Source organism: Gorilla gorilla, chromosome 19 (genome assembly GCF_029281585.2).
Source record: "Gorilla gorilla gorilla isolate KB3781 chromosome 19, NHGRI_mGorGor1-v2.1_pri, whole genome shotgun sequence".
NCBI lineage: Eukaryota > Metazoa > Chordata > Mammalia > Primates > Hominidae > Gorilla > Gorilla gorilla.
This window is the reverse complement of record NC_073243.2, coordinates 31,179,409-31,196,286: the sequence shown is the minus strand read 5'-3', so window position 1 is coordinate 31,196,286 and position 16,878 is coordinate 31,179,409. Positions and strand designations below refer to the sequence as shown.

The window sequence follows — 16,878 nt, the reverse complement described above, 5'->3', positions numbered from 1 at the left end:
TTATTTTTTACAGAGTCTAGCTCTATCGCACAGACCGGAGCGCAGTGGAGCGATCTCGGCTCTCTGCAACCTCCACCTCTCCGGTTCAAGCCATTCTTGTGCCTCAGCCTCCCGAGTAGCTGGGATTACAGGCGCGCGCCACCACGCCAGGATAATTTTTTAAAATTTCAGTAAGGATGGGTTTTAACCATGTTGGCCAGGATGGTCTCGAATTCCTGACCTCAAGTGATCCGCCCACCTCGGCCTCCCTAAGTGCTGGGAGTACAGGCCTGAGCCACCGTGCCCGGCCAGAAACACTGATTTTTATCAGTAATGATTCCACACCCTTTTAGGATATTACTAACATTTAAAAGAAAATATACCCAACTTTTGAAATTCGTGCTCCACTCCAGCAACTGCTTTCAATCGGAGTTCCATCCTCCGCCGCAGTATGCCCTAACGCAGCGTTATCTTCAGAGCTACCACCAGCTTCCGAAACCTTTCGGAGGAGCGCTTCGCCACCACCTGCACGGCGGAGCGGCGCGTAAACGAACCTCGAACGCCAGCCTTTGCGCCTGCGTGCCGCGGCTCCGTTTGGTTCCGCTTTGCTGGCGCCCGCCGGGCTCTTCCCCCGCCGAGGCCTGTGGTTTGTGGAGTCGAATTTCCCTGCCACCAGTGCCCGGTTAGCAGGGGCGCCAGCCTGGGCGCCTGCGCGGACGGCGGGCGTCGTCACCATGGCAGCATCCGCTGGAGGCCCAGGTAAGCGCCGAGCGCGCGGCCTCTGCCTGGAGGTGGGGCGCTTTGAGAGGCTCCGCCGGCGGCACCCTCCCTTTGCGGGCTCCCGCGGTCTTCCTTGCTAGGGACCTGGGAGCGCGCCGCCAGAACCGGGCGGCTGGGCTTGGAGCCCGCTCTGCACTCGGGGCGCGCCCGCGATCGCCTGGCAAGGACCTTGGTTTGCCGGTTGGGCTCTAAGGGACAGGCGTTAGGGGAGGTCGAGAATGGCAGGGTCAGTGTCTTTTGAGGTCTGGGTTGGAAAGAAAGGAATGTGACCTTTCCCTAATCCTTAATTTCAGCCGACCGCATGGGGGCGGTCTGGGTCAGTCGGTTCCTCTTTGAAAGCTGGGGGAGGCTTGGGAATGCGGACTGGGCCGGGCCCGGCATAGTCCCGCTGCTGAGCGCGCTGCCTGGAAAGCTGGCAGAGTGCGGCTCGCTTGATTCCCCTTGGAATCAGGTGCTTCAACTCGCGGGACAGCAGTTCGGCTCTTGAAGGTTACAGTATCTTTTCTGTAAACTTAAGTAGTGGCATGAGACAACGTCAGTGACGCGTTCTTTCTTCAGTTTAGATTTTTTTCCCTAATTGTAAAAATAATACACGCTTTCAGCATTCTGACTAGCAGGCTGTATAAATACAGGTTCTCTTCTGAATCGATGCACGGTTTACAGAATCTTGGAATAAAATGTGTGTGTAAGCGAAAAATGTCCAGGTCCTGATAAATGCCATTATGGAACATTTATAAAGTATATTAGTATAGGGAAATAGGAAAAAAAAAAATCCCCCAAATGCTGATACCCACAGGCACCACTACTAACTTTTTGGTATTTTCTAACAACCCTGACTCTTAAAAATAGAGTTAAGGTCATGGTAAACATAATTTTTAAAATCCTGCATCTTATACTATCCCATGTCACCAAGGTTTTTATAAACATAATTTTGAATGACTGAAGTGTTTTATACAATTACATTGTATACAATTACATTGTATACAATTACATTGTATACAATTACATTGTATACAATTATTGTATACAATTACATTGTATACAATTACATTGTATACAATTACATTGTATACAATTACATTGTATACAATTACATTGTATACAATTACATTGTATACAATTACATTGTATACAATTACATTGTATACAATTACATTGTATACAATTACATTGTATACAATTACATTGTATACAATTACATTGTATACAATTACATTGTATACAATTACATTGTATACAATTACATTGTATACAATTACATTGTATACAATTACATTGTATACAATTACATTGTATACAATTACATTGTATACAATTACATTGTATACAATTACATTGTATACAATTACATTGTATACAATTACATTGTATACAATTACATTGTATACAATTACATTGTAATTAACCAGTCTCCTAATGTTGAACGTTAATCAGTCGTTTCCTGTTTTGTTTTGTTTTGTTTTGTTAGAATTCATTCTGTAATGAACATTTTTGCATTGTTCTTCCTCAGTTATGTTTTTGGTTTGTTTTTATCCTGGACACGATTCTTGTAACTGAAATTACTGGATCAAAGGATGTGAACTTTTTCTCTCTCTCTTTTTTAAGATCTGTGCTAAACCTCCATAGAACATTTTCTTCAGACCAGAGTTTTCCTTTTTTAACCCTTGTGCTCTTTACTTCTCAGTATAAATCCTTTTAATGCCTAGTTTTTCTAAGAATCCAAACAAATCTGGGACAAAGCTCACACTCAAGACTTACACCATTCTCACTCACAGGCTGTATAAATCCAGATTCTCTTCTGAATCGATGCAAGGTTTACAAAATCTTGGAATAAAATGTGTGCACAAGTGAAAAATGTCCAATTCCTGACAAATGCCATTTTTTAAAAAACAAATTTTTGGGCCGGGCGCGGTGACTCATGCCTGTAATCCCAGCACTTTGGGAGGCCGAGGTGGGCGGATCACGAGGTCAGGAGATCAAGACCATCCTGGCTAACACAGTGAAACCTCGTCTCTACTAAAAATACAAAATAATTAGCCGGGCGTGGTGGCGGCGCCTGTAGTCTCAACTACTGCGGAGTCTGAGGCAGCAGAATGGCGTGAACCCGGGAGGCGGAGCTTGCGGTGAGCCGAGATCGCGCCACTGCACTCCAGCCTGAGCAACAGAGAGAGACTCTGTCTCAAAACAAAAACAAAAACAAAAACAAAAAATTTCTTCTCATTACCGAGTTATTGATAAAACTAATTCTTAACCAGATTCCTCCGTTATATGTCATTTTTCCCCCTTAAACACACACACACACACACATTCTCAACATAAAAAAGTTCAAAAGGCACAATAGGATGTATAGTGAAAAGTTCCGTCCTGGCCGGGCGTGGTGGTTTACGCCTGTAATCTGAACACTTTGAAAGGCAGGAGGATCGCTTGAGCCCTGGAGTTTGGATCAGCCTGGGCAACACAGGGAGGCCTTATCTCTCCAAAAGAAAACAAATAAATTAGCCAGGCATGGTGGTGGCACATACCTGTGGACCCAGCCACTCAGGAGGAGACTGAGGCAGGAGAATCGCTTAAGCCGGAGAGGCTGCAGTGAACCAAGAACATGCCAGCCTGGGCAACAGAGCCAGAGCCTTAAAAAAATTAATAAATTCTTAAAAATCCTTACTGATGTACAATTTGCATACTACTAATATACAACTTACTCATTTAAAGAGTATAATTCAGTGGTTTTAGCTTATTTATTTAATTTTAGCTTATTCACAGACTTGTGCAACAATTACCACAATTAATTTTAAAACATCTTCACCTTACAAAAAGAAACACTTCCCCATCCCCCACCCTTTAACACCCACAACTGCTATTCTTCTATTTTCCGTCTCTATGAATTTGCCTGTTCTGGACGTTTCATATAAATGGAATCATCCAATATAGACCCTCTTATGTCTAGCTTCTTCCACTTATCATAGTGTTTTCAAGATTCATCCATCTTGTAGCATGTTTCAATACTTCATTCCTTTTTATGGCCAAAAAAGGAATTGCATGAAACACCACATTTTGTTTATCCACTCATTAGTTGATGGACATTTGAGTTGTTTCCATCTTTTGGGTGTAGTGAATAATGCTACTGTGAACATTTGTGTACAAGTTTTTGTGTGGATATATGGTACATTGTCTTTAGTGGTAAGTCAATTCTGGTAGTCACTTTTGGAAACTGGAAGGAACCTTAATGATTGTCTAGTCCAGGGGTCAGCAAATAGCAAACTTTCTTTTTTAATTTTATTTTTAATTGACAAATAATAATTGCATATTTGTGAGGTACAATGTGATGTTATGATACCTGTATACATGGTAGAATGATTAAGTCAGGCTAATTAATATATCCATCACCTCACATACTTATCATTTCTTTGTAATGAGAACATTTAAAATCTCATTTAAGAAGTTCAAAATATATAATACACTATTATTATTATTATTATTATTATTATTATTATTATTATTATTGAGACAGGGTCTCGCTCTGTCACCCAGGCTGGAGCGCAGTGGTGCAATCATGGCTCACTGCAACCTTGACCTCCTGGGCTCAAGTGATCCTCCTGCCTCAGCCTCCTGAATAGCAGGGACTACAGGCACACACCACCATGCCTGGGTTATTATTATTGTTAGTTTTAGTGGTAGAGACAAGGTCTTACTTCATTGCCCAGGCTGGTCTCGAACTACTGAGCTTAAGCAGTCCTTCCGCCTCAGCCTCCCAAAGTGCTGGAGTTACAGTTGTGAGCCAGCATGCCTGGAATTACTAACTATAGTCACCATGCTGTGCAATAGATCTCGGGAACTTATTCCTCCTGTCTAACCAGAACTTTGCACCCTTTGACTGACATATCCCCCTCCCATCCAATTGCCCTGGCTGCATCCCTAGCCTCTGGTAACCACTATTCTACTTTCTACTCCTAGAGCTCTACTTTTTGATGTCCCAAATGTGAGACTATACAGTATTTTTCTTTCCGTACCTGGCTTATTTCACTTAGCATACTGCCCTCCAGGTTTCTTCATTTGTCGAAGATGACAGAATTTTCTTTTTTAAGGCTGAATAGTACTCCATTGTGTATCTATACCACATTTTCTTTATCCATTTACCCGCTGATGGTGCTTAGGTTGTTTCCATATCTTAGTGGTCAGCAAACTTTTTCTGTAAAGAACCGGATATTAAATTTTGGGCTTTGCAAGGCGTAAATTTATGTTCCAACTAATCAACTCTGCTATGGTAGCTGGAGAACAGCCACAGGTCGCACAGGGAAGGAGGTTGGGATAAATAGAGGGAGCACAGAGGTTTGGAGCAGCAACACTGTGATTCCGTATGATATTGTGGTGGTGGATACATGCCATTGTACAAGCATCCCTTGTTTTATTGTACTTCACTTTATTGTGCTTTGCAGATAATCCTTTTTTTTTTTTTTTCCCACAAATTGAAGGTTTGTAGCAACCTTGTATTGAGTAAGTCTGTTGGTGCTGTATTTTTCAATAGCATGTGTTCACTTTGTGTCTGTTACATTTTGTGAATTCTTGCAATATTTCAAATTTTAAAATTATTATATTTATTATGGTGATCTGTGATCAGTGATCTTCAAATACTACTATAATAATTGTTTTGGGGCACCACAAAGTCAAACTTAATCTGTAAATGTGGTGTGTGAGCCTTGCTGGCTTGGGCGGTGCATGCTGGCCGGCTTGGCGAGGATAAAAAATAAATAAATAAATATGGTGTGTGTTCAGACTGCTTCACCAGCCAGCCATACTCCTGTCTCTCTCCCTCTCCTAGGGTCTTACTATTTCCTGAGACACAACAATATTGAAATTAGGCCAGTTAATAACCATAGAATGGGCTCTAAGTGTTTATGTGAAAGGAAGAGTCACCTTTTTCTCGCTTAAAATCGAAAGCCAGAGGGCTGGGCACAGTGGCTTATGCCTGTAATCCCAGAACTTTGGGAGGCTGAGGTGGGAAGATCACATGAAGCCAGCAGTTCAAGACCAGCCTGGGCAACGTACCAAGACCTTGTCTCTACAAAAAATTTTAAAAATTAGCTGGCTGTGGTGGGATGCACCTGTAGTCCTAGCTACTTGGGATGCCCAGGCAGGAGGATCACTTGAGCCCATGAGTTTCAGATTATAGTGAGCTATGATTGCACCACTACACACCAGCCTGGGCAACAGAGTGAGACTTGTCTCTAAAAAAAACAAAAACAAAATCAAAAGCTAGAAATGATTAAGCTTAGTGAGAAAAGCATTTCGAAAGCTGAGAGAGGCCTCTTGTGCCAAACAGCTAAGTTGTCAATACAAAGGAAAAGCTCTTGAAGAAAATTCAAAGTGCCACTCCATGGAACACACAAATTATAAGAAAGCAAAACAGCCCTATTGCTGATATGGATGTTGTGGGAAGTCAGGGACCCCGAATGAAGGGACCAGCTGGAGCCGAGGCAGAAGAACATAAATTGTGAAGATTTCATGGACATTTATCACTTCCCTAATAATACTCTTATAATTTCTTATGCCTGGCTTTACTTTAATCTCTTAATCACGTTATCGTCATAAGCTGAGAATGTACGTCACCTCAGGACCACTGTTGTACAAATTGATTGTAAAACATGTGTGTTTGAACAATATGAAATCAGTGTGCCTTAAAAAAGAACAGAATAACAGCAATTTTCAGGGAAATAGGGAAGATAACCATAAGGTCTGACTGCCTGCGGGGTTGGGCAGAATCGAGCCATATTTTCCTTCTTGCAGAAAGCCTATAAATGGATGTGCGAGTAGGAGAGATATCGCTGAATTCTTTTCCTAGCAAGGAATAACCCTGGGGAAGGAATGCATTCCTGGGGGAAGTCTATAGACGGCTGCTCTGGGAGTGTCTGTCTTATGCGGTTGATATAAGGATTGAAATACACCCTGGCCTCCTGCAGTACCCTCAGGCTTACTAGGATTGGGAAATTCCAGCCTGGTAAATTCCAGTCAGACCGGTTCTCTGCTCTCAAACCCTGTTTCCTGTTAAGATGTTTATCAAGACAATATGTGCACAGCAGGACATAGACCCTCATCAGTAATTCTAATTTTGCCTTGCCTTGTGATCTTAATTGCCCTTTGAAGCATGTGATCCTTGTGACCTACTCCCTGTTCATACACCCCCTCCCCTTTTAAAATCCCTAATAAAAACTTGCTGGTTTTGTGGCTCGGGGTCATCATCACGGTCCTACCAATATGTGATGTCACCCCTGGAGACCCAGCTGTAAAATTTCTCTCTTTGTACTCTTTCTCTTTATTTCTCAGACCAGCTGACACTTAGGGAAAATAGAAAAGAACGTATGTTGAATTATTGGGGGCTGGTCCCCCCGATATATGGAGAAAGTTTGAGTGGTCTGGATAGATCAAACCAGCTACAACATTCCCTTAAGCCAAAGCCTAATCCAGAGTAAGGCCCTAACTCTCATCAATTTTATGAAGACTGTGAGAAGTGCAGAAGCTACAGAAGAAAAGCTGGAGGTTCTCAGAGGCTGATTCATGAGGTTTAAGGGAAAAGGCTGTTTCTACAACAAAAAATTTCAAGGTGAAGCAGCAGGTGCTAATGGAGAAGCTACAGCAAGTGATCCAGAAGATCTAGTTAAGATCATTGATGAAAGTAGCTACACTAACAGCAGATTTTCTTTCTGTCTTTCTTTCTCTTTCTTTCTTTCTTTCTTTCCTTTCCCTTCCCTTTCCTTCCTTCCTTCCTTCCTTCCTTCCTTCCTTCCTTCCTTCCTTTCTTTCTTTTTTAAGACAGGGTCCCCGTCTGTAACACAGGCTGGAGTGCAGTGGCATGATCATGGCTAATTGCAGCCTTGACCTCCTGGGTTCAATCGATCCTCCCACCTCAGCCCCCCAAGTAGCTGGAACTATAGGCACACACCACCACGGCCTACTAATTTTTGTATTTTTTTGTAGAGACGGGATTTCGTCATGTTGCCCCAGCTGGTCTCGAACTCCTGGGCTCGAGTGATCCTCCCACCTCAGCTTCCCAAAGTGCTGGGACTACAAGCATGAGCCACTGTGCAGGGCCAACAATAGATTGTCAGTGTAAATAAAACAGCCTTGTATTGTAAGAAGATGCCATTAGAACTTTCATTGCTAGAGGGGAAAAGCCAATATTTGGCTTAAAATCTTCAAAAGACAGGCTGACTTTCTTGTTAGGGCTAATGCAGCTGGTGACTTTAAGTGGAAGCCAGTGCTCATTACTATACTGAAAATCACAGGGTCCTTAGGAATTATGCTACATCTACTTCTCTGCCTGTGCTCTAGAAATGTAACAACAAAGCCTGGATGACAGCACGTCTGTTTACAGCATGATTTACAGAATATTTTAAGCCCACTGTGGGGACCTGCTGCTCAGGAAAAAAAAGATTTATTTCAAGATATTACTGTTCATTGACAAGGCACCTGGTCACCCAACAGCTCTGATGGAGATGTGCAAAGAGATTGATGCTGTTTTCCTGTATGCTTGCATCTATTCTGCAGCCCGTGGATCAAGGGGTAATCTTGACTTTCAAGTCTTATTATTTGAGAAATGTTTTGTAAATCTATAGCTGCCATAGATAGTGATTCCTCTGATGGATGTGGGCAAAGAGTCATCATCCTAGATTCCATCAAGAAGATTTGTGATTAATGGGAGAAGGTAAAAATATCAACATTAACAGGAGTTTGGAAGAAGTTGATTCCAGCTCTCATGGGTGACTTTGAGGGATGCAATACTTCAATAGAGGATGTAACTGCAAATGTGATAGAAATAGCAAGAGAAGGCAGGGTGCAGCGGCTCATGCCTGTAATCCCAGCACTTTGGGAGGCTGAGGCAGGCGGATCATGAGGTCAGGAGATCGAGACCATCCTGGCTAACACAGTGAAACCCCGTCTCTACTAAAAATGCAAAAAATTAGCCGGGCGTGGTGGCGGACGCCTGTAGTCCCAGCCACTCGGGTGGCTGAGGCAGGAGAATGGCATGAACCCAGGAGGCAGAGCTTGCGGTAAGCCGAGATGCGCCACACTGCACTCCAGCCTGGGCGAAAGAGCGAGACTCCGTCTCAAAAAAAAAAAAAAAAAAAAAAAAGAACTAGTAAGAGAACTAGAATTAGAATGGAGCCTGAAGATGTGACTACATTATTGCAATTTTATGATAAGACTTCAATGAACTAGGAGTTCCTTCTTATGTATGAGCAAAGACAGTATTTTCTTGAGATGTAATCTACTTCTGGTGAAGATGCTGTGAACATTGTTGAAATGACCACAGATGATAAAGAATATTACATACACTTAGTTGTTAAAGCAGCAGCAGAGTTTGAGAGAATTGACTCTCATTTTGAAAGTTCTCCTGTGGGTAAAATGCTATCAAACAGCATTGTGTGCCACAGAGAGATCTTTCATGAAAGGAAGAATCCACTGATGTCGATAACTTCATTGCCTTATTGTAAGAAATTGTCACAGCCGCCACAGCCTTCAGCAACCACCACCCTGATTGGTCAATAGCCATCAACATCGAGGCAAGACCCTCCACCAGTTAAAAGATTACAGCTAGCGGAAGGCTCAGATGATTGTTAACACTTTTTAGCAATAAAGTATTTTAAAATTAAGGTATGCACTTTTTTTAGACATAATGCTATTGTACAACTAATAGGCTACAGTGTAACAGTGTAAACATAACTTTTATATGTACTGGGAAACCAAAAATTGTGTGACTTGCTTTATTGTGATACTCACTTTATTCCAGTGGCCCATAACTGAACCTGCTATCTCAGATGTACACCTAGACATCTGTCAAAACCTATAAAATGTATGATACCAAGAGTGAATTCTAATGTAAACTATGGACTTTAGTTAATAACAAAATGTCAGTATTGGCTCATCTATTCTAACAGACATACCACACTAATGCAAGATGTTAAAAATTGGGGAGCTTTAAATAAAAGCAATTTTTAAATTACCAAAACAGCAAAAACCAGGGAAATTGAGGGAAGAGTGGGGATGATATGGGAACTTTGCTCTTTTTGCTTAATTTTTTTTTTTTTTTTGAGACGGAGTCTTGCTCTGTCACCCAAGCCGGAGTGCAGTGGTGTGATCTTGGCTCACTGCAACCTCTACCTCCTGGGTTCGAGCTATTTCCCTGCCTCAGACTCCTGAGTAACTGGGACTACAGATGTGAGCCACCACACCCAGCTAATTTTTGTATTTCTAGTAAAGAAGGGGTTTCAACATATTGGCCAGGCTGGTCTCGAACTCCTGACCTCAGATGATCTGCCCACCTCGACCTCCCAAAGTGTTGAGATTACAGGCGTGAGCCACCATGCCCAGCCTAATTTTTTTCTGTAAATGAAAACTGCTCAAAAGGCCAGGCACGGTGGCTCACGCCTATAATCTCAGCACTTTGGGAGGCCAAGGGCAGCAGATTGCTTGAGGCCAGGAGTTTGAGAACAACCTGGCCAACATGGTGAAACACCATTTCTACTAAAAATACAAAAAGCAGCCGATGTGATGGTAATCTCAGCTGCTCAGAAGGCTGAAGCATAAGAATTGCTTGAACACAGGAGGCGGAGATTGCAGTGAGCTGAGATCATGCCCCTGCACTCCAGCCTGAGTGACAGAGCAAGACTCTGGCTCAAAAAAAAACAAAAAACAAAAACAATAAAAAACTACTCAAAAACTCAATCTTAAAAAAGTTGCAACTATTTTTGCCTTTCTTTTGGCCCTGTTTTCAGAGTTACAGCCTGTTTAAATAATAATACTAAGACCTTAGATCATAGGTAATTGGATCCTCTGTAAGTTTTAAGACATATACAGTCATGGCTTAAATACAAACTAACAATTTCACTTAGTAAAAGGGTAAGGAAAACTTCTTACTTTAAATTTTTTTAAATTCTAGAGTCCTGGTATTTTATTATTACTCTGTAAGTTGCCTTTATAAAAATTCTGAATGCAGTATGTTTAGTTGAAAAGTGCTGTGGAAGGAAGGGGAACATCACACACCAGGGCCTGTCATGGGGTAGGGGGAGGGGGGAGGGATAGCATTAGGAGATATACCTAATGTAAATGAGGAGTCAATGGGTGCAGCACACCAACATGGCACATGTATACATATGTAACAAACCTGCACATTGTGCACATGTACCCTAGAACTTAAATTAAAAAATAAATAAATAAATAAAAAGTGCTGTGGAAATATCCAATATGAACCATTAACCAACATTTAGGTTTTTCTGGTAACGTCATGCTTATCAGTCCTCTAAATCATTTGGTGTATCTCAAACCTTCATTTTTAACAGCCACGTTAGTCACATATTCTATCATGCATATGTACTGTGATTTAATTATTTTCCTATTGTTGGACATTTGTTATAGCCAATCAATAATGTGCCTTCTAAAATGGCTACCTTAATATTTTAAAGAATGATGGCCATGTGTTGCCATCTCAGTATGAAAGGTCTATGACTCTATTATATATGCCAAATAGGGCCACGTGTTTTCAGTGGGAGACTGCTTTGGGGATAGTGGATCCTCCACCTAACTGTCCTTTTTTTTTTTTAATTCTGCAGCCCAGTGTTAGAAGTGACTGCTAAGTCCCATGTATGTTAGTTAGAATTTGTCTTTATATGCCCCTCTATCTCTGATCAAATTTTACTTTTTCTCAATATCTTATCAGCAGTTTCTGATAGCCATTTTTAGGTTTAAGGTTTTTGGTTTTTCGGGGGGCTTTTAAAAAAGATGTTAGCTCATGTCTTTTATTAACTCACAGACAATTACTTGTCTTCTGGTTTGTTGAAGCAGTAAGTCAAACAACATTTGCCACAATAATGTCTGTCAAAGTAGCTTGCCATAAACACTCCAGCACCATCTGAATGGCACTCTCAACAAAGGTGACTAATTTTGCCATTCTCTTCCACCTTATAGTATTTCAGGACAGCCAGCTTCACCTTCTTTCTCTTGTGTTTACTATTCTTGGGAGTGGTGTAAGACTTCTTCCTTTTCTTAGCACCACCACACAAAGTCTCAACCCAAGATGAAGAGTAGACTCCTTTTGAATGTTGTAGTCAGACAGAGTACCTCCATTTTCCAGTTGCTTGCCAGCGGAGATCCGTCTTTGCTGATCAGGAGGAATTCCTGGATTTTGGCCTTTACCTTTTCTATTGTGTCCGAGGGTTCAACCTTGAGGGTAGTGGTCTTTCCCCGGAAGGGTTTTTACGAAATCTGCATTTTGGTGGCAGCTCCACCACAGATGGCAGATGGAAAAAAAAAGAAAAGAAGTAGTTTTAGGTTTTTAACTGTAGTTAGGCAGAGTTAACAAACAAATAATTAACAGAGGAAAGAATCTCATGCGTGGGGAATTTGCAGCCACTTGCTAGGCTCTTAATAAATGTTTGAAACATGAACAAGGATTAGGGAGGTAAAATTATGGGCAACTTTTTTTCAGCATTTTCTTCTTTTATGTTATGATATAGTATGGAATAGATCTGGGTTCAGATATTTTTGCTACCACTTACTTTAGTCTTGGTTAACTCACAAGTTTTAATGCTTAATCAAGAGAAAATATGTTATACCAAAAAGTAGTTGAAAGATATGAGAATTACGTATATTGCACACGCTAGATAAACTTATGAATGCTAATTCAAGAGGTTACTTGCTCACTCATATAGATGTTGCTGAGAATAATCTGAAGGTAGATATGCAGTAAGATATGCAACTTAAATATTAAATTGTTAATATAAATATAGAATGGGGTTTCAGGTAGAGAAAACAATTAAGTGTGTAAAACTTAGAATTTTAAATATAGCTTTGGCTTTACATCAGTTTTCCTTATATTTCTGGACCAGCATTGCAGAGAACATCATAGGAAATTTCCAGCTTTTAAATATCTGCTTCAGTTTTGTTTTCTTGCTGCATTCTTATGCTTCTGATGTTCAGACTATCCTATATGTCTACTAATTATTACATTATATAATATATAACATGTTTATATATATTATATACTTGCCACATCATAATACTTGTTCTCTGTTTTTAAAATCTTATATTTTTCCCAGCCTAACTACTTTGTTATTATCCCTCAATATCTTGTCTGTTCTTTGTTAAATTTTTTTTTTTTACTCTATAACTCAGCAATCCCTTTTCTGGGCACATACCCAAAGGAAATGAAATCACCACTTTGTAAAGATATCTGCACTCATATGTTCATTGCAGCGTTATTTACAATAGCCAAGGTATGGAAGCAACAAGTGTTTGTTGATAGATGAATGAATAAACAAACTGTGGTACATAGATAAAATGGAATATTATTCAGCCCTAAAGAAGAATGAGAACTTACCATTTTCCACAACATGGATGAGCCCGGAGGACATTATGCTAAATGAAATAAGCCAGACACAGAAAGAAAAATAGTGTATGATCTCACTTATATGTGGAATAAAAAAAATTCAAATATAACAGAAATAGATGACAAAACAATGGCTATGGGGAGGGGGAAGCAGAGGAAATGGGGAGATGTAGGTTAGAGCATACAGAACAGATATATAAGATGAGCAAGTTGCCTCTTTTTCCGGCTGGAACCATGGAGGGTGTAGAAGAGAAAGAGAAGATTCCTGCTGTGCCAGAAACCCTTAAGAAAAAGCAAGGGAATTTTGCAGAGCTGAAGATCAAGTGCCTGAGAAAGTTTACCCAAAAGATGCTTTGAAAGGCAAGGAGGAAGCTTATCTGTGAAAAAGCAAAACACTATCACAAGGAATATAGGCAGATATACAGAACTGAATTTTGAATGGCAAGGATGGCGAGAAAAGCTGGCAACTTCTATGTACCTGCAGAACCCAAATTGGCATTTGTCCTCAGGATCAGAGGTGTCAATGGTGTGAGCCCAAAGATCCGAAAGGTGTTGCAGCTTCTTCGCCTTCGTCAAATCTTCAGTGGAACCTTTGTGAAGCTCAACAGGCTTCAGTTAACATGCTGAGGATTGTAGAGCCATATATAGCATGGGGGTACCCAAATCTGAAGTCAGTAAATGAACTAATCTACAAGCGTGGTTATGGCAAAATCAATAAGAAGCGAATTGCTTTAACAGATAACACTTTGATTGCTCTATCTCTTGGTAAATATGGCATCCTCTGCAAGGAGGATCTGATTCATGAGATCTATACTGTTGGAAAACACTTCAAAAAAGCAAATAACTTGCTGTGACCCTTCAAATTATCTTCGCCATGAGGCGGAATGAAGAAAAAGACCATCCATTTTTATTTTATTTTATTTTATTTTTGAGACAGAGTCTCACTCTGTCACCTAGGCTGGAGTGCAGTGGCATGATCTCAGCTCACTGCAACCTCCGCCTCCCATGTTCAAGCGATTCTCCTGCCTCAGCCTCTGGAGTAACTGGGATTACAGGCGTGTGCCACCACACCTGGCTATTTTTTTTTTTTTTGTATTTTTGTTAGAGACGGTTCCACCATGTTGGCCAGGCTGGTCTCCAACTCCTGACCTCAAGTAATCCGCCCGCCTCGGCCTCCCAAAGTGCTGGGATTACAGGCGTGAGCCACCGCGCCCAGCCGAGAGACCACCCATTTTGTAGAAGGTGGAGATGCTGGCAACAGGGAGGACCAGATCAACAGGCTTATTAGAAGAATGAACTAAGATGTCTACCGTGATTATTTTTCTAAGCTGGTCAGTTAATAAACAGTACCTGCTCTCAAATTGAAAAAAAAAAAAAAAAAGATGAACAAGTCAAGATCTAATGTGCAACATGAGGACTCCAGGTAATAAAATTGTACTGTATATAAGGGATTCGTGTTAAATGAGATTTTAGCTGTTCTTGCCACACAGAGAAAACAGATATGTGAGATGATGGATATGTTAATTTGCTTCATTATAGTAACCTTTTTACTATCTATCTATATATATATATCACATAACAGCATATGTGTATCTTAAATATACACAATGAAAGTAATTTTAAAAATTTTACCCTATAAAAAACAATATCACTTTTCATTTAAATACTGTTATTTTAGGATCTTGGAGTGAAAATATACTGGAATATTTTCTGAGAAATAGCCAGATTACAGCAGAAGATGGTGCTGAGATCACCTGGTATCATGCAGCTAACCACAAGGCACAAACAAATGAGGCACTGAAAAGTAAGTCAGTACAGTTACTTGTAATTTACTTTGGATAATAGATTAATTCAACTCCTTTTTTGATATCTAGGTATATTTGCAGATACTAGAGACAGGTGATCCAAGTGTAAGTTCCAGGCTGACATGAGTATTTTATTTATTTTTATTTATTATTTAATTATTATTTATTCATTTTTAGAGACATAGTCTCTCTCTGTTGCCCAGGCTGGAATACAAAGATGTAATCACAGCTCATTGCAGGCTCAAACTCCTGGGCTCAGGTAATCTGTGAGCCATCACACCAGGCTGAACATTTTTATAAAGTGTTTCATTTTGTTTACAAAATGGACAAATTGCATAATGAAAGAATTTTCTTATTTTCCAGAAGCAATTTGCCTGTTATGTCTGATTCGAAACTCTCATATATTATTATATTTTCTGATGTATGTAGTGATTTGAGTAAAACTTTTAAGATCAGGACCATGTATCTTACATATTTTTATGTCTTTCATCATGTACTAATGAGAAACCCACTCAATATTTGTTCAATGGATGGATGAAGGCATTGTATACCAATTTATAAGTAATAAATAATTGGGCAATATTTATGCCTAAGCTAGAAATCAAGTCTTTGGTTTACTGATTCAACCTGTAATCATTGTATATATATCCCTTCATTATACAGATGAACATTATAGCAGTGTTTCTCAGCCTTTTCCTATAAAGTGCTCATGTTGGCTGCAGCAGGAAAGGAGAATGAAAGCATATCACCACAGGGCCGGGGCAGAGCTTGCAGTATCTGGTCCAACAAGAAATTACCTTGAAATTCCATATTTTATTATAAAAGTGTATGCATTTTTGCATCCTAATCCATTATATATCTCAGCTTCTTTTATTGTCGAAACACTGTTTTAAATTGTATTTTTCTCCTCAAAAGGAAGAACTTTGTCTTGTTTCATGTTGAATCCTTAATGCCTGAAACAGTGCGTAGCATATAATAACTACACAGTGATTATTTAGTAAATGAATTTTAGCAAAATTGATGCCTCAGGAAATGGTTGCTTAATGCTTGTCAGGAACTGTAAGGAGTCAATGCTAATGAGTACAGGGTTTCTTTTTTGGATGGTGAAATTTTTCTAGAATTAGAGAGTGGTTATAGTTGCATAACCTTCTGAATATGCTAAATAAAAACCACTAAAGGGTTCACTTTAAAAGGGTGAATTTTATAGTATGTAAATTATGTCTCAGTTTTTAAAAATGAAAAAAATGATAGGAAAGGAAGAAATAAAACCTTTATTCACAGACAATATGATTGTGTATATAGAAAACAAAAAAGATTCTATAGATAAATGATCATAATAAATAGGTGAACTCAGAAAATCTCAGGATGTGATCAGGGCGGTGGCTCATGCCTGTAATCCCAGCACTTTGGGAAGCCAAGTTGGGTGGATCATTTGACCCCAGGAGTTGAAGATCAGCCTAGGCAACATAGTGAGACTCTGTCTCTACAAAAAATAGAAAAATTAGCCGGGCATGGTGGCATGTACCTGTAGTCACAGCTACTCAGGAAGCTGAGTCAGGAGGATCGATTGAGCCCAAGAGGTGGAGGCTGCAGTGAGCTGTGATTGCACCATTGCACTCCAACCTAGGTGACAGAGTGAGGACCTTGTCTCAAAAAAAAGAAAGAAAGAAAAGAAAAGAAAAGAAAATCTCAGGATTCAAGGTCAAAATAGAAAATAAATTCTGTTTTTTTTCTAATAACTGAAAATCTAGAAATACAACTTAAAAAATTTTACAATTTGTATAATAATAGTATATACAAAGCCCTTTTGCCATCATAGCCTGGGGATGGTGAAAAGTTACTTTTGCTATGCTGAACAGGAGTTGACGAAGCAAGGCAAAGTCTGGCCATGGTCACAAGCTGGAGCTCCTGTGGGTGAGGCAACGTATGCCTTGATAT

General features: G+C 40.1%; 1 protein-coding gene and 2 pseudogenes across 4 annotated transcripts in view; 2 read left to right on the top strand and 1 right to left on the bottom strand.

Moving 5' to 3' along the window:
- Window positions 1-460: 460 nt before the first annotated feature.
- The window catches only part of FAM151B (family with sequence similarity 151 member B), a 59,314-nt gene continuing 42,896 nt past the window's right edge, over window positions 461-16,878 (top strand). Inside the window, exons 1-2 of one of the 4 annotated variants that reach the window (XM_031003366.3) lie at window positions 557-738; window positions 14,814-14,939. In XM_031003366.3, the coding sequence (XP_030859226.1) occupies window positions 714-738; window positions 14,814-14,939 (151 nt within the window). In that variant the 5' untranslated portion in view covers window positions 557-713. Of the gene's footprint in view, window positions 739-8,088; window positions 8,314-14,499; window positions 14,559-14,813; window positions 14,940-16,878 lie in introns of those variants that run through there. The other 3 variants (XM_063700666.1, XM_019013023.4, XM_055366946.2) reach the window with 3 other exon arrangements.
- LOC101131335 (ubiquitin-ribosomal protein eS31 fusion protein-like) lies at window positions 11,550-12,018 on the bottom strand (annotated as a pseudogene).
- Window positions 12,856-14,013, top strand: LOC101134457 (large ribosomal subunit protein uL30-like; annotated as a pseudogene).